This window comes from Kryptolebias marmoratus, linkage group LG15 (assembly GCF_001649575.2).
Source record: "Kryptolebias marmoratus isolate JLee-2015 linkage group LG15, ASM164957v2, whole genome shotgun sequence".
NCBI classification, from domain to species: Eukaryota; Metazoa; Chordata; class Actinopteri; order Cyprinodontiformes; family Rivulidae; genus Kryptolebias; species Kryptolebias marmoratus.
The window spans coordinates 17,214,514-17,237,815 of record NC_051444.1 but is presented as its reverse complement, the minus strand read 5'-3'; the positions used below and the strand labels follow the sequence as shown (position 1 = coordinate 17,237,815).

At 39.1% G+C, this 23,302-nt stretch overlaps 2 protein-coding genes across 4 annotated transcripts in view; one reads left to right on the top strand and one right to left on the bottom strand.

The window, feature by feature from the left end:
* Positions 1-6,595, bottom strand: part of larp6a (La ribonucleoprotein 6, translational regulator a) — a 23,316-nt gene extending 16,721 nt beyond the window's left edge. Inside the window, exon 1 of the mRNA XM_017428662.2 lies at positions 6,585-6,595. The gene's annotated coding sequence lies outside the window, so the exon portion shown is untranslated. The remainder of the gene's footprint in view (positions 1-6,584) is intronic.
* Positions 1-23,302, top strand: part of LOC108243305 (leucine-rich repeat-containing protein 49) — a 27,718-nt gene extending 4,416 nt beyond the window's left edge. Inside the window, exons 9-19 of one of the 3 annotated variants that reach the window (XM_017428648.3) lie at positions 2,005-2,148; positions 7,241-7,302; positions 9,044-9,191; positions 10,821-10,904; positions 12,228-12,403; positions 13,129-13,224; positions 16,708-16,942; positions 17,508-17,693; positions 18,104-18,213; positions 21,092-21,245; positions 22,446-23,302. In XM_017428648.3, coding sequence (XP_017284137.1) covers positions 2,005-2,148; positions 7,241-7,302; positions 9,044-9,191; positions 10,821-10,904; positions 12,228-12,403; positions 13,129-13,224; positions 16,708-16,942; positions 17,508-17,693; positions 18,104-18,213; positions 21,092-21,245; positions 22,446-22,661 — 1,611 coding nt within the window. In that variant the 3' untranslated portion in view covers positions 22,662-23,302. Of the gene's footprint in view, positions 1-2,004; positions 2,149-7,240; positions 7,303-9,043; positions 9,192-10,820; positions 10,905-12,227; positions 12,404-13,128; positions 13,225-16,707; positions 16,943-17,507; positions 17,694-18,103; positions 18,214-21,091; positions 21,246-22,445 lie in introns of those variants that run through there. The other 2 variants (XM_037979780.1, XR_003039707.2) reach the window with 2 other exon arrangements.

Below are 23,302 nucleotides of genomic sequence, written 5' to 3'. Positions count from 1 at the left end.
CTGGTATGACTGAATGAGTGGCTCTTAAAAATGACCGAGAGATCCCTTTTTCACTACATCCAGACTCAACTATTTGTTTGCAGACGCAGGTTGGGAGGCAGATGATAAATATGTTGTTCAGGCCAGACCAGGTGTTTCTTTCAATTCCTGACCCCAACTCTCCCCAGCAGCATTTATCAGAACTTTATAAATTCGTTTAAGACCTGACAAAGACAAATACAATTTACAATCTGTGCAAAATTACGATGCAACTTAAGTACTAACCTATAAAACACAAAGTGCTTGAACTGAACGGATGCTTTGACCCGTACGTCACTGTCAGGCTTTTTTTCCCATCTTTCCCCCCCCCGTTTGTTGTAGCAACAGGATGGAGCTTTACTTCCAGTTTGCTGGAACTTTTGAAAGGCTGTACTCTCTCTGGGAGTGTGAATCCAACCCACAACCAACCACAGTAACCAAGTCTTGGGGTTACTGTGTTACCTGACATTGTTGAGTCTAGTTGGACTGAGATGTTTTCAACTTAGCAGTTTGACTGTGTAAAGGTTTTAGGCACTTACAGAAAAAAGAAAAAAACATTACCGTGAAGTAAGAATGCTTTTGCAAACAGAAATTCTATTTTTCTCAAAGCATGGAAAAAGTGAATGGAGTCAATATAAATCAACGTGCCTTCGGAACGACATCAAATCTTCAAGGTAAGCCCAGTTTTTCAAGGAAGGCAGCAGGCAGGTACGAACCCCAGATGTAGGCTGGCTCAGATCCTTCTGTCTTCTTATGTAATCCCAAACACACTTGATGGTGCTGAGATCAGAGCTCTGTGTGGGCCACACCGTCACTTTCAGGAATCTACATCTACGTGCAGTCCTCTGTGTTGCCAGTTTTTTTTATTTTTTTGCACTTCCTTTGACATAAACTGTCTTCCACAATCTCACTCTGGTGGCAGAGTTTAGCTCTTCCTCGCCCAGGTTTAAGTCTCCTAAACAGCTGCTTCTGATTCAGGTAATGACTGTGTTTAACCTACAAACAAAAATGCTGACATTTAGCTTCTAATTGGTATAACTAATTACAAACATGGCTGTAACCTTATAAAACCCTTGACTTTGTGCAAGTGTGCTTAGAAGTCAACGGTTGGTCACGCCAAATATAAATTTGATTAGTTTACTTTGCATCCTGTAAACTGATAAAAATAGACACTTATAAATGACATTTGTGGAGGTAATCTTACTTTACAACTAGTTTTTTTTGTTTGTTTTAAATGTATAACACTTTTACACAAGACTGTAAATGCTGTCTGGTATTAGTGGATGAAATAAGCTGTTAAACTTTAGTATGTTTTTATATTCCAATAAACTTTAGAATGTAAAAACTAAAGAGTTGAGACTTTTACACATGCTGCTTTCCAAAATAAATTATTTCCATTCAAATATTTTTAAACAGAAACTTTATTGAGCTAAGTGTTTTTTGTAATGTAACGGTAATCATTTTAAGGTTTTGTTTTTGAACCTCTGACTCCTCTCTGACCCGTTCCTCGCTGTGAAGTACAGGGAGCAAACATAACATCTCGCCTTAACAACCTCAGGGGGTTTTCCTGCAATATTTAAAATGTCACAGGGAATCCTAAATATTTTCTTCCAGACAGAAAGTTGGAGAAAGCAGTGTAACCTTTCATTGCTGAGTTGTTCTTAGCTGCATGTTTGTTTTTTTTGGAAGGTTAGGGTTGAAGAGTAACTGGCTGAAAATAAACTCTTATAGATGTTTATGTGGCTGTGATACGTGACTCTGAACTTACAGAAGTAATTTCGAAGAGCTTCAAGCCATTTGGTGAACATTCGATGCACTTTTTGAGAACAAGATTGAGTTTTGACTGTTTGTAATGCTTGTGCGTTAAACTCTCTTTAGCCGTCCTCTTTGTGTCGTACCTTTGCGTGGAATTTGATTGTCTATATTGCTGTTTTTACATTCTGTTGCTGCTTTTGCTCCAAGCTTTTCCCCTGTGCTTTCATTTAGATCTGCAGGATAGAAAACCTCTCTCACCTGAGCGAGCTGCAAGTGTTGAACCTGTCAGGAAACCACATCTCGAGAGTGGAAAATGTGTGGGGCCTGGACTCTTTGAGCGAGCTGCACCTACAGCACAACTGCATCTCTGTTGTGGTGAGTGACCTCTTCCTCAGTGACAGGTTAAGGCTGTATTTACTACATGCATATTATTTTCCTCATTCCTGTAAAGGGAAAGGCACCACCTGTTCAAAGTGAACACAGCCTTATATTTAGCTAACAGCAAGGTTTTTGCTTTTTTCCCCCTTTTCAAGTCATTCAGTTACATTTTTATTTAATTTTAAAGATTACAAGTGTCCCTAGGAGTTAATACTAAACCTTATTGTGTAATATCCTGTAACATAAAACAGCTGAAGATATGAGAAGTTCTGGTTGTTGTTCTTGCTGGAATTTGTTTGCTTCAGCTTTTCTGTATTTGTGTTTAATGCATCACACAGATGTATCGACTCAGGGCTGTAATGATCGCAAGCCGGCTCCAGACTGTACACACACATACACACACACACACACACACACAAGTATTAGGTTTTATTTTCAAGTCTTATCCATCTGCAGGAAAATATGTCACAATATTATTTTCTGCATTTGAAAAAAAAAAAAAAAGTAAACACAGCTTGTAGGAAAGTGTTCTTCACGGGATAAAGGTGCTAGTAGCACCACTCATCTTTCTTTTTCATGTCACTCCATTTGGACCAGATTTCTGATGGTTTGTTTTCTCAGTTATGCGATCACATTTAACAGTTTTTTTTAGTGTAAAACAACACCAACAACAAAGCAAACAAACACAGAAATGCCGTCAATAGAACCTTTTGTATTGAAGCGTGTGGTATAATGTATCGTGTTTTTTGTTACCCAGGGAGACGTGGATCATTATCCGTAACCTCCCACTGACTTTTCAGAGCAGTGAAAGAGAAACTGAAGGTTCTCAACATGGAAATTCACTTCCCTCGGTTTCCATAGTTTTAATATGATAAACAGAGCACTGCAAGCCAAAACAGGCTCCTTCGATTTGTATGCAAATCCCCTCAGCCCGTCCCATCTTCTGTTGGTGGGGGTAAAATATGAAACAAAACTGAATCCAATATTGAATATCAACTAAAAGCCCTTTCCCCTCACTTGGCCTGTCCGCTGCCTACAAGTTCTGAGCACCTAATTGTTGGATGTAGGGTTTTATTTGATACAGAGGAAAGAAAAAAGGTGTAATCTATTGGCAGTTTCACTTTTCTCTGTCATTAGCTGTGTTTGCTGCCAAGTATCTTCCATCTGACAAAAAGTAAATAACCATCCTCCAGGTGTTTCACGTTTTTCCTTTTTATCAAAGGGAAGGCGGATAACATTTAAAGCCCGGAGCTGAATTAAAGCCAAGTAGTAGGTTTCTGGTTGTAGACCTGATTATGACTCATGTACGACTCATGTAGGTTTTTTTGTGTTTACACAAGTCCCGTCACATTTTCACTGTGTTACTGTGTTTAATAAATATGACAGCGTAAATCATCTTTTTGTCAAAAACACAGCTTTTAAAAAAGCTTGGTAGTCAGTGATAATGCATCTACATTATCACCTTAGTTAGTCAGTAAACAATGCTTGTTACAATTTTGGCAGCAGAGAGGAGCTGTCAACTTGAGCAGCAATGAAGCAAACAAAACTAAATGATATTAGTCCTTTTTTAAAATCTGGTTTGTTATAAATGGCTTATCTTTTTATGAATCCCTTGAAATAAGCAGTCTTGAAATGACAAATGTAAACCATCTGTAATGCAATTTAATAGCATGTGCACTAGGCTTGCTGTTCCCTTAACTATGCTGTCACAATTTACAGCCAAGAACATCTGTGTGGATGAACAACTTGCCCTTAAGTGAAGGCAAATATTGACATTACATCTGAGACTTTTGATTAATTAGCAGGGAAAGCAATATTGAAAATGTTCTGATAACGTTTATAATTTTTACCTGTTAATTGTTATGAAGAGAATTTGGGGTGATAAAATCCCATCCCAGGCAACAGCTGCATGCAGCAAAACATTCTGATTGATATGTGACCTCTGTCGAGTTCAGCGCCAGGTAGAACATCTGGAATTGTACACAATTGCAGAGTCCAGATGTGTGCCAGCTAAGATCCCGTTGCGTGTTTGTTCTACCAAAAGAGCTGTCACAAAACTCAACAGCTTACACTCCGGGAAAAGCCACTAGGTTCCACGTGTGCTTGTGTTGATTCGAGCAGCTCTCGTGCCTCTTTTGTAATGTGTGTCGTTGCATGCGACTCAGACAGCTTTGATGAGGGGTTACTCTGTGGAGTAACGCCTCTGCTGGTGTTCAGTGTGAAAAACAAAGACACGCAAGCTGTCAGTGAGGGGAGGGGCGGAGCCGGAATAACGAGGTGAAGGCACGGACACATTGAAAGAAATCGACACCCGCAGGCAGGCAGGCAGGCAGGCATAAACGCGCATACACAAAGACGCACAGCTGTGCCGAACCCCACAGCGAATCCTATCAGCTGATTGGTTCTGATCGATCAGGTTGTCTGAAAAAGGCGACCACATTGGTGGGTGATTGTTATGTGGCTCACCAGCTCAGTGATGACATCATTCTGTCTGAGATAGGCCTTCTATTTTTAGTCTAAGACTGTATGCTGCAGCTGCATCTCCACCAGCATCCATACAGCAGCTGACACAGACAAAGACTTTAAGGATGTGGTGTTTATCAGGACTGACTCACATGACATGGATCTCTTTCAAAAGAAAGACAAATTGCCTTTGCGACACAAAGTATAGCATTACACAGCAGCTATACTGTAAAATTAACTCTCATTCTTTACAGTATGCTTTTCTTACTGTACAATGTACTTTATCCTAACAATTACAATCATAGCAATAATCCATCAATATAATCATTTATAAGCTCAAGTTGTGTGGACGTTTGTGAAAAGCTAGTCTATCAGATCTGACATAATAGAGTTAATTTGTTGAACTATAGCTTATTCTCATATTAAATAATGTGTCACAGGTATGGTTTTTGTCTTATTGTGCTCCTTTCAGGTTATAGTTCTTACTGAACAATATTTTCATTTCATTTTTTTTCCTTTACTGCTATTCTGATTCTCTTCTAGCTCTGTTTATGAGAATGGAAAATGCACGTCTAGCTGACAGCCAATAAAGTTTAAACCTGATGAAAGGAGTCTTTTTATGAAAGGTATATTCCCACCATGACAGCTTTACTCTCCAAAACAACAAAACCATAAAAAAAATGAATGAATAAATAAAATAAAAAAATGAATAAAAACCTGAGCTGCGAGCAAATGTTAAATTTCTTGTTGATTATGTATGTCAATCTTGCTTGTTTGTTTTAGTCATTTTAAAGTTCACCAGCATCATGTCAGATGCTTTGACACAAATTATTTTAGGCACTTTTATCAACAGTTCTTGTACAGGTAAGTTGAGGATTAAACAGATTTTCAAAATGCATATATTCAAAATGAAAAACCAACCAGGCAAGTTTATAATTATTGTTTTCTACAATTTTAGTGTCGCTAATTGAAATTGAGCACTTTGCAAATGTTTGAGCGCTCCAAGAAACTGAGCTCACAGATCATTTAAGTCTTAGCTTTTAATTTACTGTGGCAAAATATCGATATTTACTTTTTATAATGTTTTTGAATTGACATAAAATTTCACTGTGTGTTTAAATATAAATAATATTGACATAAAATGATATTAGCTTTCTGATCTTAGTGGAGGATTTCTTCTTTTCTTTTATTTAAAAGCTATTATTTCTACAAATTTAAAATCTAAATCATTTTTTTTTAGATATATCTTTGATATACCTGTACATTTTGACAATACAATTTAGTTTTAACTAACTTATTCTTTCTCACCTGAAGACTACTCCAAACCCCCAGTCATCCACTCCCCTCTGCACTCTCTGTTTTCTAACACCTTGAATGCGGTGAGATGTTAACGCATTATTGATGCATTCACTCTGGTTCTGTTAAGGTTGTGCTGCAGTGTGCAGATTCCTAAATGTTGCATGAAGTGCATTTTTTTCTAATAGAGATACATGTCTGCACTGTCTGAGCCTGAGCCCGGCTGGCTCATAAACCAGAAACAGGGCGCCCTCGCCGGCAAAGCTGATTGACCCACTGGTTAACAATTTATTATTCATGCCGTGATGTGCACATGAGTGATGGAAAACCAATTATACAAAAGTTCCATTTCCTTCAATAAATCTGCCACTGTGACATTACATATTCATGCAAAACAGACAGTGGTTCAACTGAATGAAGACACAAAGTTAGGTAAGTGGAAGTCCTCGTGGGAGTATGCTGCAGCGTTTTATTGTTCTCTCCAGGAGAACCAGCGTAGCCTGTTAATAGAGACTGAAGGAGGAAGCAGGGCGTTGGCTGCAACATGGGTGGATGCTGACACAGCTCATTGAGACTGCTGCTGGGAGGGTCCTTTTTCATGTGCAACACTGACCATCCACACACACACACACACACACACACACACACACACACACACACACACACACACACACACACACACACACACACAAGCACAAAGCATAGATCTTGACAATACTGAACAGGAAGTACTTCTGCTTAGGATGTTTCATCAGCTGCCATGTTTCTGACTTTGCTTTTCTGCCTGTTTGTCCAGGTCAGCATGCAAGCTGGCCAGCTGCTGCTCTTCACCCTGCCCCCCCTCCCTCACTAAATCGACTTTGATTTTAAAACTGAGCTTGCCTCTCAGTAAAAGCACTCCATCACCTCAGGCCATTTCTATTGAATTCACCCCATTTAGGGATTTTTGCATCACAGGGTGCAGTGCTGTTAGCGATTTGTGCTGCCGGATGTGTAGATGTTCCAGTTAGCATTAGCCTCCTGCAGCAGGAGATCTCTGCATTAGCGCACTCCCCCCCTCCTCTTATTCTCGTCGTGCTCTCTCTCTCAGATTCTCTCTCCCTGTTGCCCCTCCTCTCCATGTGCAGACAAGGCAGCGTGCTGTATATGTGTGTGAGTGCATGCGCAGAGCGGACGGGGATGCTGAATGCTAGAGCACACAGCTACAAGGTGACTGAGGGAATGGAGAGGGAAACAGAGCTGTGACGATGCAGCACCCGCTTCCAGAGCATCTTCTCCTTTTTGCATTCACCCATCACTCTGTCTCCCCTCTCCCTCCTTCTCTCTGTAGACTGAGGTGGACCACCTGCCCTGTTTGCAGCGTCTCTTTCTCAGCTGCAACAACATCATCAGGTAAGAGCTTGTACCGCTTAACTCCCTCGTTTCCACAGAACAGGGACAGGGATGATGGCTGGACAGTGCCACGTCACCTCCCCTGGGACTTGGCAGCTTCTGGGGAACCAAGCAACACTCACACACAAATTCGCACAGCCACACACTCAAGTTTACTGTAGTGGGCAGTTTTTGTAACATAGAATGCACTAGCCTGGGGCAGTTTTTCCTGTTTTGGTCCTTATCAGGCTGTTATCTAAGAAATGCTTTTTATAATTCTTTAGTTATTCAAGAAACAAAGATACAATCTCAGTCTACGATAATGGGTACTATGACAGATTTGTAGGTTTAATTGGTTTGCCGCACAGCTGGGAAAGTTAAAATTATCTCTCAAATCTGCTTTTGTTTTTTAAATCTATCTTCTTCACTTAGCCTAGCAGACAAATTGTAACAGAGAGAACTTCACTGAGTGAAGCAGGATGTGGGATTCAGTGAGGGACAGCCTCCTTGCCCATGGTCACCTTGTGCTGTGTTAGATCTGACCTGACATTTCATGCCAGCCCTGTTGTTCTTGTGTCACTATAGTTCAGCGTCACATGCACAATCACACAGACCTTTGACAAAATCAAAGAGAACAAAAAATATTTTTCTCTGAAGCACAACAAAACTTTTAACTCTTTAAAACTATAATATCTGTTTAACAAATTGTCTTAATTTCCATGGGTATTTCTTCTTCTCAGTTTTTTTTTTTATTATATCTATTTTTAAAAAAATCAGGAACCTGCATCTAATTTGTATGCATAAAAAGAAGCCTAGAGACCTGGTGTATGTGCCTTTTCATAAAGTGTAATGCTGATAGGACTTCAGTTGTGCTCTGTTGCTAGGTAGAGGGAGACGCAGTCATTTGCTCGGTGTACTCAGCTTACTCAGTAAAGGACCTTGGAGCAAAAATCCCCAAAATGTTCCTGCAAATATTAGTTTAACAATGATATCATGTGCTTTTGATTAATAGCTTTTGAATTCAGTTTTGACCCAATGATCAAACTAGAATCCAACCATTTCAACCACATCATAATCTTTACAAACGGCTCATCAATATTTATTATATTCACTTTTAACTTGGACATTTTCAGCCCGATAAATGTTTTTACACCTATCTTAATTTTAACATTGCAATAATGAGTATAAACAACTCGATTTGGTGACACAAAGCTCACAAGAAGTGTGACGATTATTTTGTTACTGTTGTAAGTTATGACATCATGACAATTAATAACAAGGAGCTACTGCATGTATTAGACTGACTCAGAGATTTAAAATAAGGAACAGATTTTTTCTTGAAACCATTTTCTAGCTCTAAAGAGAAGTTAATTGTGTGTATTCAGTAGTTTTAGCAAAATGAATAAGTGGGGGGAAAAGTTAGCTGCACTCCTTTTAGCACTCAGTACAGGAAATTATCTAATCTACCATGCATTAAAAAAGTAGGAAGCTGGGAGCAGACAGTGTATTTGTTCCATGGTTAGTTCCAATTTTCTGATTCGCCAAGGTTATTATCACAAATTGGTAATGATGCAATCTCCTATTGACTCTGCTTTGTCAAAGTAATTTCAGGCTGCCAGAGTGCCTGCTGCATTATCCCTTTTATTAGGCTACGCTTTAGTAAATGAAATTCGAGTCTAGGCTTATAGTTTTTGTTTTTGTTTTTTTTAGCGTTGCTAGTCATAATATTTGAGAGCTCAACACGTTGTCTCTTTGTTTGCAGTTTTGATCAGCTAGCCTGCCTTGGAGAGTCGTGCTCCCTTTCTGAGCTCACCCTGGATGGGAATCCTGTAGCCCTGGAGACATGGTACAAGCAGGCCGTCCTGCGCTGTGTGCTTCATCTGAGACAGCTGGACATGAAGCGCATCACAGTAAGACTCAACCTACACGTGCACAGAAGACAAACTAGCCATTATGGTATATGTACATGTTCATGAGGGACTCCATCATGAAATACTCACTAATTTACAAATGGATCCCAGTGGGAACTAATATAACTTCCCATTTGTCAATTATTCATCTCCAGACTAATATACATCTAAATGATACTCTCGACTTTGTCATTGGTAAAAGACATTTCATGTTTGTTTGTTGAATAGAAGAGGTTCAAATGGGTCAGTGACTTTGCTCTAACATTAAGATAAGCATTTGCACTTTATATTATCTTTCTTCACATTAGCAAAACAGTGATTATTTTCATAACGGATGAAGTCACTGTATTTATACCGTGTGCCAGAAAAGTGATACAGTGAATTATCAACATGTATTTAGAAGATGTCAAGCAGGAAGCACCCAGGTCTGAGCTTGTACTTTAAAAGGAATTTGAAAATCCCACACACCTTGCCCTCAAAACATAGTTCTGATACATTGAAAAAAAAATAAAAAATACAACTTATATCTCAAATATCAACTTTTTGGGTCATGTTTTTACTTGATTTTTAAGGTAGATGTCATCAGCTTTAGCAAGTTCCGCGATTGCCGGGACCTGTAAAATCTCGTTAGCAAAGCTTCTGCCAAAGCTGCCAGCCCTGGGAATGAGGCTGTTTCTTTTTTCAGTGCATATTTCTTTGTTAGCAAAGAGAAATGATCTTTGACCGCAGCCGACCTGTAGTGCCCCCACCGCACCACACCGTCACTAATCTGTCAAGACCTTAAATGAACTGCTGGTAGAAGTGGCCATTACTTATGAAGATCAATATCGTCACAAATGAGGTATACAGAAAGAGGCTGTTCAAACAGCCTTACAGAAAAATATGAGTCACTGATTTAGTTTAAATAAAAGATGATTAAAATTTGTCACTAATTATTATTTAGGCGATTAAAAAGATTTGATGGTAATATGTAGGATTGTTTTGTTTACTGTATATAAAATTGTTTTGCAAATATGTTACATCCAAATAGGCAATTTCAGATTTTTTTTTTTTTAGAAAAAAATGCAAAACTCTTTGAATTTATTGTTGAAATTCAGAAAATATTTTAGTTCCCATAAACCTTAACCCAATGGCCCTTTACCCACAGTGTTAACAAAAAAAGCATTAGTATTATGTTTTGTTTCAGGGATTTTTTTTATTTATTTATTTTTTTACATCTCTCCAAATGTCTTTCCAGTCACTGAAATCCTTTCCCTGCCTCCACTGATTGACTCCGTTTAGCCTCTGTTGATTAGACTCATGTATTGTCACTGCTAGCTTTTCACAGCTGAATATCCTCTTCCTCTTAGTCGGCACTCTTAGATTCTGTCGGCAGCACTGCATTCTGGGAGTTCTGCCTTCCCACAACAGCTGGGCTCAGTTTATCTGAGATTGAAAATCAGACAGATAATCCTGCGATGCAGCCGGCTGATGAGACAATTCCTCCCAGCCTCCATTGTGGTCAATGTTTGGTGTGGAAGCGAGTCTTCCAGACAGTGTCTTTCTGTGTTTCCCTTCATCCTCATCTCTTGAATAATTTACAACTCATGAATGGAGCGAGACTCTGATTGCACCAGCTATCCTTTTCAGGACGAGGATCGGCGCATGGCAGGTGTACAGGCTCGAAAAGAGGAGGAAAAGAAGAAGGAGAGTCACAAGCAGACCGTTCATAAGGTACTACTCTGATCTGCAGTGTTTGTTTTTTTATCGTCCTGGATTTACTGTACCAGATTTACGGTAAATAAAATTGATTTTGAGACTGTAGGATAGTGAGAAGTGGCAAAACAGCTCCAGGGCTTCTTTGGTGAAACTGGAACTTGTGCGATTAGTTGTTTTAGATATAAAAACAGGTATTTGTTGGGAGGGTTTTAAACTTCTTGAAGGAGCTTTAATAACATCAAGGCTTTTATCTTTTACAACTGTACCATTGATTCAATCTGATTTTTGTTTAATCCTTCTGCTAAATGTTATATGAAGTACAAATACCAGTATAGGGGGTATTCCAACATGGATGCTCATAATAATGGTATCCAAGGTCAAGGATAAGGGTTAATTAACAGCAACAAAACATTTTTGGTGTCTTGCCAATTTTTTCAGTTCCTGTTTTGATCTATATTTACTTTTCATTCTTTTTGTTCAACTTGCAAAAAACTTGCTCTAAAATTTGTTTATTTATGTGGTTTTTATTTATTTATTTATTTTTTGATGATTTGAACAGTTTAAAGCTTTCCCCTTCTTTTTATGCATCTTATGTCTTGCCATTGACAATGGTGCGTGTTTAGCACTAATACATTGTGACTTCTTACAATGGTATTTTTTAATTTATGAATCTTTTTTTTTTTTTGGAACGCAGCAAAACTTGTGAGAAACGTGTGTCTGAATCAGACAGAGGTACACTGATCGCAGAGCCCTGTATTTGTATTCAGAGTGTCCATAAAACGTACTTTACTTCTTCAAATAATCTAAAATGTTTAGTTTTCTGCAGACACAATATGTGATTGTATGTGTGTGTGTCTTTTATTAAGAAATGGACTTAGTGCAGAGGTCATTGTCCAACAGTAAACTACTGTAACTAATCCCTGATGTGAAGAAAATGTTACATATAATGATGTAACCATGGATGAGTTCCTGAGGGCAAAGACTCTCACTTTGAATGGGTTCTGACTTTTGAGTACTGCCTTAAAAATGATTTAACTAAACAGCTGAAAACATGTGAAGTTACTTTCTTCTGCACTAAATGTCAGGTTACAGTTAAATCAACTCCTTCAACAAATGCACACACCATACCCTTTTAGGTCCAATTTAAGCAAGGCGTTGTATTAGTCAAAGTAAATAATTGCAAACAGATTTTATAAGTTCTTTAACAGTAAGAGGAAAGAGGAAATGATCAAATGAGAGCATCGGTGAGGGTATATTTGTTTTTTTTTGTACTCCTGTGTCCTGTTCAAAGAGAACCTAATCCCTCTTTGGGTTATGTATGTGTATCTGTTCTTCAAGGAGAAACGTCGACTAGCAATCCGCAATGCAGCCCAGCAGTGGGAGGACATCATGGCCAACTTGGAGCTGCTTCCAACAAATGGCACGAAGGAGGATGTTAGTCCAGAGAGCAGCCCCGCTCACAGCCCCGCACAGACCAATGGCCTTGCACAGGAGCCTTCTCCAGAAGAACCAAAGTGCGTTCCGCATGACACTCGTTTTATGAACCGCCTTGTTTTGGAATTACCATGTTTTCTTTTTAAGCTAATTTTATTTCCATCAGTGAATCTAAGGTGGATGTGGTTAGGAGCTGTATAGAATGTTCATATGGCATTTTAAAAGTTGTCACAGCTTTGCTCTGGTGATTGAAATGTCCTCTTTTGAGTCACATTAAATATGTCAACAAAGATGGATGTTTTTTTTTTACAGATATTTTGCTCTTTGAAAGATAATTCCCTCAAAGCCTCCTTCAGAGCCAAAAATTTTGATATAGATATCTATGCCTGCTTGAGATTAACTATAATCAGCTTAGCATCGCCTTCCCTCTAACTGCCTGTAAAATTATGACCTTTCCATCAGTCTTAAAAAAAGGTTTGTAAGTATACTGTATGTTGTTATGGCAGTGGGCTCTGAATGAAACGACAACGACAATTTGAATGGAAGGAGTAATATTTAGATTGATAACCATGACAAAACCTAAATATTTATGGTACCTTATTTTTGCTTTATGTTTGATAGAGAATCACTGTGGATCTATGTTAAAGTTAGGCACTTGTTTACAATTACAAAGTGAAGGTAGAAATCTGTTGTTGGTTTGATTCTGGTTATTAGAAAGTATTTGGGCTTCACTGAACATCTTTACTTCTCTATTAGCACAGGCAGCGTTGTATTGTTGCTGAGGGTTCTTGTTCGATTTTAACAGACGGGTGAGTCCAGGTTCAGGACCGGAACGACCATCGGGGCCAACAGAGAGCAGACTTCGCACCAACAGCCGCCCGAACAGCCCGCGTGATCCAAAGTAAGGCAAACAAGCTCTCTTTGTCCACTCTGCTCATAAGATCAGAGGCTCTTCCTGTGCCTGACAAAAAAAAAATCATGTCATCAAATCTAATTAGATCTAATTTAAAAGCGGTTTCCATCCCAACTGCTCATATTACCTTTTACATACAGCATTGTTTGACTACTCTGACGTTTCTAAACATTTCTAATTGCTTTAACAATACAATTTAAATTGGTGATGGTAAAATGGTCTTAATTTGAAATATAGACTGATTAATCCCTGCAACAGTGAGTGTGTCAAACCCATCCTAATATATTCCTGAGCAGCACAGTAACCCTTTTATTTACCTCAGGGACAGAGGCCTCAGCTGCTCATGCAGTCTTTAAGCTCTCTGCTATATGAAATGCATGCAGGTCTAAGACAACTTTGTCCCGTCAGGGTTTATAGCACTAATAAGAATGCTGTCGTCTGATATCCTCCTCTGCAGAGAGTGATACCAGATCTGAGCGAGTTATGAGAGGGAGGGCTGAGATGAAAGCGAGGGCCATGTCAGCAGCTATTATTACATGTTCAAAGACGGCCTTTCCTTCCTGCCCCACAACAGAAAAAATGGCCCCGAAGCAAAATCCTTTTGTGGCAATAGCTTTTCCTTTATGGGTGTCTGTTGTAACTTCAGTAATGCTGCTCAACAGGTTGAGGTGAAACAACAACAACAACAACAAAAAAAACAAAAACAGTTCAGTTCAGTCTAATGTCTGAAAGTTGCATGACTGTGAATGGTATTGTATGACTAAATACCATGGGAATTTGCAACCCAAGTAGGAACCAGCTTGAAATAGAAACAAGATCTTTTGATGAAAAGGTCAAAAGGTAAAAGTTTCTAAATTAACCATGGGTGAGAAATTTCATTTATTTTTAAAAAATTTTTTCAACAGTGTGGCTTATCTGAAGGCCTGTAATGCCTATGCAGTGTGGCCAACTTGCATAGTTGTTGAAATACTACATAATGAAAGACTTTTTAAATTATTCTCTCCTACAGAGATCAGAAAGGGGCAGATTATGTATGAATTTGCATCTTTAGCCCCATGAGTCATTATTTTTGTTTCTCTTGTCATGGAGCATCAGGTCCTTGGGGATGGGAATTCTTTGTAAATTCCTGATGATTTGTTTTTATGGACCACAGAGACAGTGTCTGATTTGTCATTTCTAATCCGGATACCCAAGAATAATTCCCTGGACTAACAGATTCTTTATTTCCTTTTGAGAATTAGGGCTAAACCTCGCCGATCCACACACCTGGATGAGCTCTGTGATGGCCAGGGGAGCACTAAATATTAGTCACAGCCTTTATTTATTTATTTTTTTTGCAACAGCGCTACATTTATTGCTTCAGAACAAAGTTTAACATGATAAAGAATGGGGAGAAGAAAACCCCATTCCATGTGGCTTCTAAATCATTTATTTTATCTGTTTTGTTTGGAAACTTTTTCCTGGACATCTATATTTTATGGCTTCAGTTTTGTTTAAGTGGGTATTGAAATATATTAGATGAAAGCAAAAAAAAGTCTTCATTTAAAGAGAAGTATGATGTCATCTCTGCTTGATATTAGTGTCTTCAGTTTGGTGACGAATGGAGTGAGAATGAAGTTCATGCTGACGCCACTTTGATTTTGATGGTGTTGTTTTGTTTTTAAGATTTATGGGTTTGTAGTTTTTTTTGTCATTGCCAAAATGTGACTGTGATGTGGTCCCAAGTTTTTCCATTTGTAAGCAATTAAAAGTCCCAGATGGGTTTTTAAGAAACACAAACAGTGAGAAACAGGTGAGTAACAAGTTTAGGATGCACGAATGAGACCTAAAATCCTGAACCAACAAATGGTTTAGGAAGACTTCACTTGACACGCTGTGGGACTCCGTTCTTGTTTTCACTTTTAATGATATGTTGGAATGTTGGGTTGGAATGACAGGAGCTCAGACAGTGTGACTGCTTCCCATTATTCAGGCAGTTGTAGGCGCGCACGATCTGTCTTTGGAGAGATTAAGTTTGTGAGAGATGAGGGATGTCATTTTAATGATGCTGTGGGATTAAGCGAGATAGACCTAACTGAATTAGATTGATAGTCTGTTGTTGCCAGAGATTCTTTGCATCATTTTCCCCTGCCTTGTTCTCTTCTCTCGGCATTTGTTTGTAAGGCAGTGTGTAATGGAGTTCAGGGCCACCTGGCAGCCTTTCAGCTCTGATGATGAAGGAACACTATGTGACACGCTGCAGAGTGTTTTCATGGCACACTTCCAGTTGTACAGGAGTTACTCCCATTCTTCACGTGTCCCCTCTACATGCAATAGTCCATCTCTTCTTTCTGATTTTACTATAACTATATTTTCCAAGTATTGGAGTAGTGTTCCTGCGTATGGGCTGTGTAAAGAGAAGGACTTAGTCAAAGAGTTGTTGGTTTGTTGACCTACATTTTTAAATAGTGGCATAATCCACTATTGGATTTAACACACCAGCTCTTACTGTTCTTACTTATCAAAGTAGTCAACTAATTGAACAGATTTCTAATTCTAAAGCATTAATTTCTTAATAATTTTATTCAATTTACAAAAAAAATAATTTTTAAAAATTTCTCAGCAGTGAGAATTTAAGTTTGTTTTGTTTAGTTTGAGTTTAGAACTTAACAACCACACTGACCAGTATGTGCAAGATCTACTGAAGATCTGTCATTATCGTCAGTTTCTTCTCCGTTTGTTTAGTTTCTTTACTTCTTACTACCTTGTTTAATTAACTGCAGCTCCGATTTACTAATGTAGTTAAATTATTTCCTAATAGGGTTCTGTAACCCTGTTATTGTCCCTTATTGCCATGGAGAGTACAGACCTTTCCTGCTGCTCAGGGAAATATTTTAGTCTGAAATTCTTATGATACACGCAACACACTTGCCCTCTTTGCTCTGCAGCATGAGCTGAATGTTTGTCTTTGACTTATTCAACAAATTCAAACACACACGTTCCAAAAGTTGGTCTCAGCAGCAGTCTTGGAATAGTCCTCTGTAATCAAAGGATTAGTCTCATCACTTGGGCTGATTGGGTGAGTGTGAAACTTGAATACATGTAATTAGTTTGTTGGCGGGCTGAACTCAAAATGATCAGTGATCAGTGGCAGGCAGCTGATGTCCTGCTTGAAGAAAAGCCTCCTGAGGTTCAGGAGTCTAAAAAGGTTGAGTACACAGACTCGGACAGGGGGATTATATCTACTTGAGACTTGACAAGATTCTCTACTCTCACAACTCTTATCAGGAAAAGACATTTTACCTGTAGTTTAAGAGATTAGAGAGCAACAACAAAAAACAAGACTGGCATTAAACCGATGTAGACAATATCTTAAATTGAAAGCAACAATGCTTTGGCACAAAAACAATCTTCAGGTTTCTCACAGCAACAACTTGTGCGCACTCACTACCAAACTGCAGTGAGTGTTTTTGTATGTGTATTGCTTTGCAGGCTTGTGGAGACGGGGAGTGGCAGCATCCAGAGCTTGTCCCTGTCTGACAGTCACCTAGCAGAGCTCGACGGAGACACCCTGCGTTTATTTGGAATCGGAGCCCTGGAGGCCCTGGAGAGGGGTTGGGGAGTTCAGACCGCTGGTGCCGTCAACGTCATCACCTTCCGTTACATCAACTTTGACGCCATTGTGCCCACACTGCCGAGGATAAGGGTCAAGTTCCCAAATCTGTCGGTAAAGTCACCAAAAAGAAAAAAGCAACACGTATATTTTAAATACATTTTGTCGTCTGACTACAACGACATGACTTGAAGAGTGCCACCTGCTCAGCAGTCCTTCATTTATTGTTAGCCACTTTTGTCTTTACTGACTGATTTCTTTCCTAAATTAGTTTTGTTTTTGTTTTTTTTAGATTCACGTCATCTCAACAATCCAGTGTTTATTTGCTAAAGTAATCCAACATAATTTGTAATTAATGATGGTAGATATCCTGTCATAATTCTTAGCCCCCAGCACAACACTTTCAGATATTTTCCTTAGTGTTTTATATAATCCTTGTAAAGCTTTTAGAATCCTTTGGTGAAAAGATTGTTCACACAGTTGAGGTAGTTTAGCAGATTATGCAGTGAGACCTTAAAGTTACTTATTTCTGCTTTAATTAGACATAACTGTCATGTTTTATTGTTCATCTCCAAAGCAAACAGACATCCTAGTATTTGTCATAATCAGCTTAGTATCTTACAAGAGCTCTTACTGTGGCTCACTGGAGCTGAACTCCAACTTGTTTCTTTATTGATAGCATCTGATCTTCCTGGAAACCAACATCAGCCGTCTCCCCCAGCTGGCAGCCCTGGCTCAGGTCAGGCGTCTGGACCAGCTTACCATCGACCCAGAAGGCAACCCAGTGGTCAGTCTGGCTCTGTGGCGCTCGTTCATCATCTACAGACTTCACCACTTCAACCTCCAGAGGATCAATGGCCAGGAGGTGAGATCTGACTAGATTTTTTCATTATTATTATTTTTTAAATGCAGACCTCTTAGTTTAAACTTAAGTTCTAGTTGGAAGTTGTGAGTTGATGCAGAATTTATTTTATGGGGTGTGAATGCTTCAATACTGGCTGTTTTTTTTGGTAAAGGAAAGAATATTTTTCTCCTGCTTCTCTGACTGATGAAGTTGATCTTGGTTCAGTTAAGAAAGGACAAAGAAAGGAAACAAAAGTAATAAAATTTTTCTTTTAGTACCATAAGTTTATTGGATTTTTTTTTTCAAATAGAAAGTGTAAAATGACCCACTTGAAGGTTTTATGCTCCGAGCCTACCTCCAGTGTTTAGGCACGTATGAAAAAGCCAGTCAGTGAAGTATCTAGTGCTGTGCTATGTGTGTGTTGACATTAGGTGACCATGAATGATGTGATTGCTGCAGAGCGAGTGTTTGGGACACTGGGTCACATAGCAGCTACCGAAACTCCACATTGCCGGCTCCTCCTGCTCCTGGAAGAGTCCAGGTGAGAACGGACTGTTTCACTGTGTGTGGGATTTGTTTGGATGTATCAAGAATGTTTGGATCCTTACGTGAGTTCCAGTTTCTGAATATTTAGACTTCGGTACGTGTGTGTGCATGTCTGTGTGTAGCATCTTTTGTATACTTTTTTTTTTTCTTTTTTCGTATGTGCGTGTGTAACGTTGAGACAGGGCCTGGCAACGAGGAGCCAGGGGATTTAGACTGAGTGTCTCGGGGTAAGGGTGGGTACTTGGCACTTGGATACAAACATTCCTTCCAGTCAAACACCTCTTAAGGACTGTCACTCTGGGTCAATAAAGAAAAGTTCAGCAGATTTTCAAACCAAAGATCTGCTGAACTTGTCATACACAAGACAGCTTTATAAGGACTATAAAGGACCTGATATTAAATGCAAAGACAAAATTAGGGTTATTATGTTTAAGTAAAGTAAAACTGTGTAATCTCTATCTCTATTCAGTTAAACTTCTACAAAAATAAATATATTAAAAGTTATTCAAGGCTTTCTATCAGTAGACGGCAGTAACATTAAAGTGAAGGAATAAAATCTCAAATCATTTAAATCCAAGTAAGTAAATAGTACATGTTGAGTTAAAAAAAAAGAATAAAAACAAATTAAGTATTCTACTAAAAATAGGATTCTTTGTGCATCTTCCAGCAGTAAACAGCTGAATCAGATGAAAGAAACACACACAGATAAAGGAGAGACTTTTTAGTCACAAAAAAGAGCCTTAAAGGCTCTGATACCTGAACACAAGACTTTAGTACGTACGCAAAATATGGGTTGTGCAATTTCCCGACATTCTGTACTGGCTAATTGTGGCTCTACAGCAACATTAAAGTTTGGAGGAATAGAAAAAAAATCCTCTAACTTCCTGCTTTACTTGGAAATATACTGAATCCACCTTTTTAGTCCAGTGGAAGCTTCATCGTGTTTTCTTTAATGTGCGACATGTCAAATGTGTGTGTGTTTTTTTTTGTAATTCACTAATGAACAACTGAAAGGTGAGACTTACCAGCTGATACGTTTTGACCCTTTGAGCAATATGTTTTGTCCTTTGCTCAGGCAGTGTAGTATTCCTGACATGGTTCCACTTTGTGTGTCTTCACCTCTGTGTTTGACTTGGAGAAACATTTGTTTGTGTTTGAGGGCGCTGAGGGGTCTGTGGTAAACTCCACCCTCTCTGATGACTTATTCACACCTGTTCGTGTCTGCATCTGACACCAATTTGTACTCATTCTGGTATGAATAGAAAATACACAACAGCCTATAATTAATTTTTATATGATGGAAGAGTTGATCTCTTTTATCTAGTTTCAAAATCTCAACTTCATAAGTCATTTGCATCTTTTTCAGTAGATGTTAGTTTTGAGGTCTAGCTTTAGCAAACATCACTGCTATAAATGATATTTTAGTCACAGCTGAGGGTACCCTGATTTAGATTAGTTTGGATTAGATTTGAATGAAACTTGATTAGATTTTGTGGGTAAAAATCACTTTAGGAGGAAATGCTCAAAATGCACATGCCTTTGTGTTGCAGTTGCACTCACAAAAGCACAAGCAATTGTCTGTCGGAGTGTTGTAGAGTTCACGTTCCACATTCCCAGTTTAGCAGGTGTGTTCTGTTACATTGTTCAGTGGGTTGGAGCCGTGTTTGAGGGGTCAGATTTCCCGCAGAGGTCAGGGAGTTAAAAAAAGGTCCTCACATTCCCAGGGTGAAGATTCATCCCCTCTGGGATGCTGCTACTGCAAGGTGTTCTGGATGTTTGTTTGTTTTTTCTTTTCTGGCAGCAAAGTGTCAGCGCAGAAGCTTTATAAAAATGCACTTCTGTCCAAGTATAAATCATGATCTCATTCAGTCTGTCAAAATGGAAGTTAGAAAAGTTCACTGAAGTAAAACGTGAATAATTCACCTTAAACTTGTGATGACATTTATGTTACATCAGACAGGATCGTTGATGCCGCAGATCTCTTTAAAAGGAAACATATGGGCAGTTTAACATCTAACTTTTGGACCATACCAAAAAATGATTCATGCTCGTTAAACCACGAAAGTGACTTTTCACAAAATCCATAAGCTTCTTTTTCATCTCACTATCTTTGAATTTCTGCTGCACAATGAGTTTAAACTGCAAACTGTAGCGATTTAGTTGAAAACAGGTTGCAGCAAAAGATGATTTCTAAATTTGTTGCATTCAAAATTGAGGAAAAACTCCTTCAAGGTGAACCTTTCAGTGCTATTTAGCTGTCAGATGTTTTATGTGTTCACCTCTTCCTTTTAAACATGTATAATGTGATTATAATCCAGGCTAAATTAGTTTTACTCTGACTTTAAGGCTGCTTTACCGTGTTGATCTGTATGAGTAGTGACTGCTTTACGTTGATGTGTTTGGGCATACACGGAGACACATTCACACTCTTTTTTTACAAACTATGTCATCTTATGTGGAATGTTTGCCTCCAGCCTGCTCTGTAAATTTTAGCATCCTGGCACTGACCTGCCAAACATGTTGGAGCAGAAGTGTATCACAGGAGATTTCACACTGATACAAGGACATATCTGGTGTAGTTTACAAACCATCTGAAAGTGCTTCTGAGATTAAAACCCTGAGATTTGATGAAGTGTGTTCGAATGATGGTTTTTATTTTTTATTTTTTTATTGGTGGTCTTAAAAGTTGTCAGAGTCAAATGCTGTTAATGAGTTTCTCAAACCTATAATGTTTCATTTTGGGGAAAAAAACACCAAGGTTAGAAATTTTATTGGGACAAGAAAGGCTTATTTTGCTCCAGTGGTTTCAGTGATTCTCTCCAGGTATCTGCGTGCGCCTCACCTTTTCCCCCCTTTCTGTCTTCGCCCCGAAGGAAACGGCAGCTGCAGTTCCTGTTGGAGGGGCGCGGCCGGCGGGCAGGGCTGAGTCCAGAGGAGCTGCGGGATAACGGGAAGCTCCTGGGAGAGGGCCTGAGCAGAGCGCTGTTTAACTATCCAAGCAGGGATTGCAGCGCAGAGAGCCCCGAGGTTAGCTCTGTTTCATTGCTCAAAGGTTTTACGGCAGCACAGGCGGTTTGGAAACTCAACCCGTCTTGTCTTGTGTCACAAAGAAGCAGAGCCAGGGGTCGAAAGATGGCCTAAGTGTTGATCAGAAAAGTGGTCAGACTGTAGATGTGTCACACTGGAGCTCAAAGTTGTCACCATATTGACATATTTGCCTTCAAATGCTCCACGTCAATAATGTGTTTCTTTCTTACTGCACTGTGATTTCTCCTAAAAATGACAGTGTTCTTCACAGCAATATTTTCTCAAAATTGTACAGTTTAGGTAAACATAATGTAAGAAAAAATCACAAATCGGGGCTTCTGTATAAAAGCTGAAATGGTACATACTTGAAAATGTATTTTCATACTATCTCATAACCCTGCTGGCTTTGTTGTTACAATGGTTTACTTATGTCCTATACTCGAGATAACAAAGCTTCTTTTCTTGAGATAATAGGGGGAATATATTTAGTTATTTTGACCTAGAAAAGCTTGTTTTCTCGTGATGGCCAGACATGATTTTGAATTCAAATAAACAAGAAGAACATGTCATCAGAAATTAGGCCAGTCGTGCTGAAAAATGTCACATTGAGGAACATTCATCGCTGATCAACACATGCTGTTCTCATGACATCGATGCTGAATAATGAATCTGGGTGTGACACCAAAACCAAACACCAAAACCATCTTATCTTAAGAAAACGAGCTTTGTTCTTTTTTTTTTAGATAATGAGATCAAATCAGCTCGGGCATCTTGAGATCGGCTTCTTTCATTTGTTTGTCTTACTGTAGTCGCATGCTTATTTTTCTCATAGAGACCTCGGTCTGCTCTGTGTTGCAAAAGTAAGGGGTATTCCTTCAACATTAACTTGTGAGCATATGATACAGCATTCACTATAAACTTTGCATTTCATCCCAAAATATTCAAGTCATTTTGGGATTCTTTTAACTTTTATGGAGCTAAAGTTCAGCCTCTTCATTTAGAAGGACTGCTTTTACCAAGTTGCGCTTTCACATTTTATTGCCACAGATTTGAAAAACCACAAAGAAATGAAATACATATAGGTATTGCTTTTGCCTTTTTCCCATTAAAACAACACAGACTGATTCATTCACTGACATGTACTTCTCTAGCTACTGCAAATTAGAATTGGCACAAAATTATTCTGTGTTTTCTCCCCAGGAGGGCTCAGTGGAGTCATCGGAGCGTGCCGTCATGATCGAGCAGTACCTCCAGGAGTTAGTCCAAAGGGCATCGGACACCAATCTGAAGGGCGAGGCTTTGCACAAGCTCTGGCCGACCATGTTTGCCGAGATGGTGAGAGACTGTGTGCTGGAGATGAGGGACCGAGCGGTCTTCCGTCAAGCCAGTTTAGCAAAGCTCACCGAGACCAAGTGAAACGGACCAAAGGTTTCCCTTTTTAGTCCACATCCACCTGCACACTCGTGGGCCTTGCTTCCCGTTGCTTTTTCCATTTCGAACTCTTAACACTTCATCACCTAGTGATTTTATCAGTTATTAATGGGAGGGAGTTTTCTTTTTATTTTAGGTGTCTGTAGACTCTTTTTAAGATGTCTGAAGAGTCGTCATGACATCGACATCTTGACTGAATGTAGATTTTCACTGAAAACAGCTAGTTTCTTCAACGTCTGGAGCTGTCTCATACTTGAAGAACGTTAAAGGCACTTACAGACTTGTGGTGCATTGAAGTCCCCACAGAGAAACCTCTGCACTTTAAAAGCCTTCTGAATGACTGTCCACACTGTCACCATCCTCCTATGACAAGGACCAGCCTCTCCCTTACGGAGATTAGAAAGATTTTTCTGGCTTATATTCATCACCAGACATCGTTCTCTCACGTCCTCCTGTCCGACACGAAAGACGGGGCACAAAAAAGACATGGTCTTTGTTTTTGTTTACAAATGACTTTCTGTATTGTACTTAGAATTAAAAGATTCTGCATTAACACTGCGTCTGTGTGCACAGTTTGCTGAAGGATTATTCGCTCGTTTAAAACATCCAGGCAGATAAGTTTTATC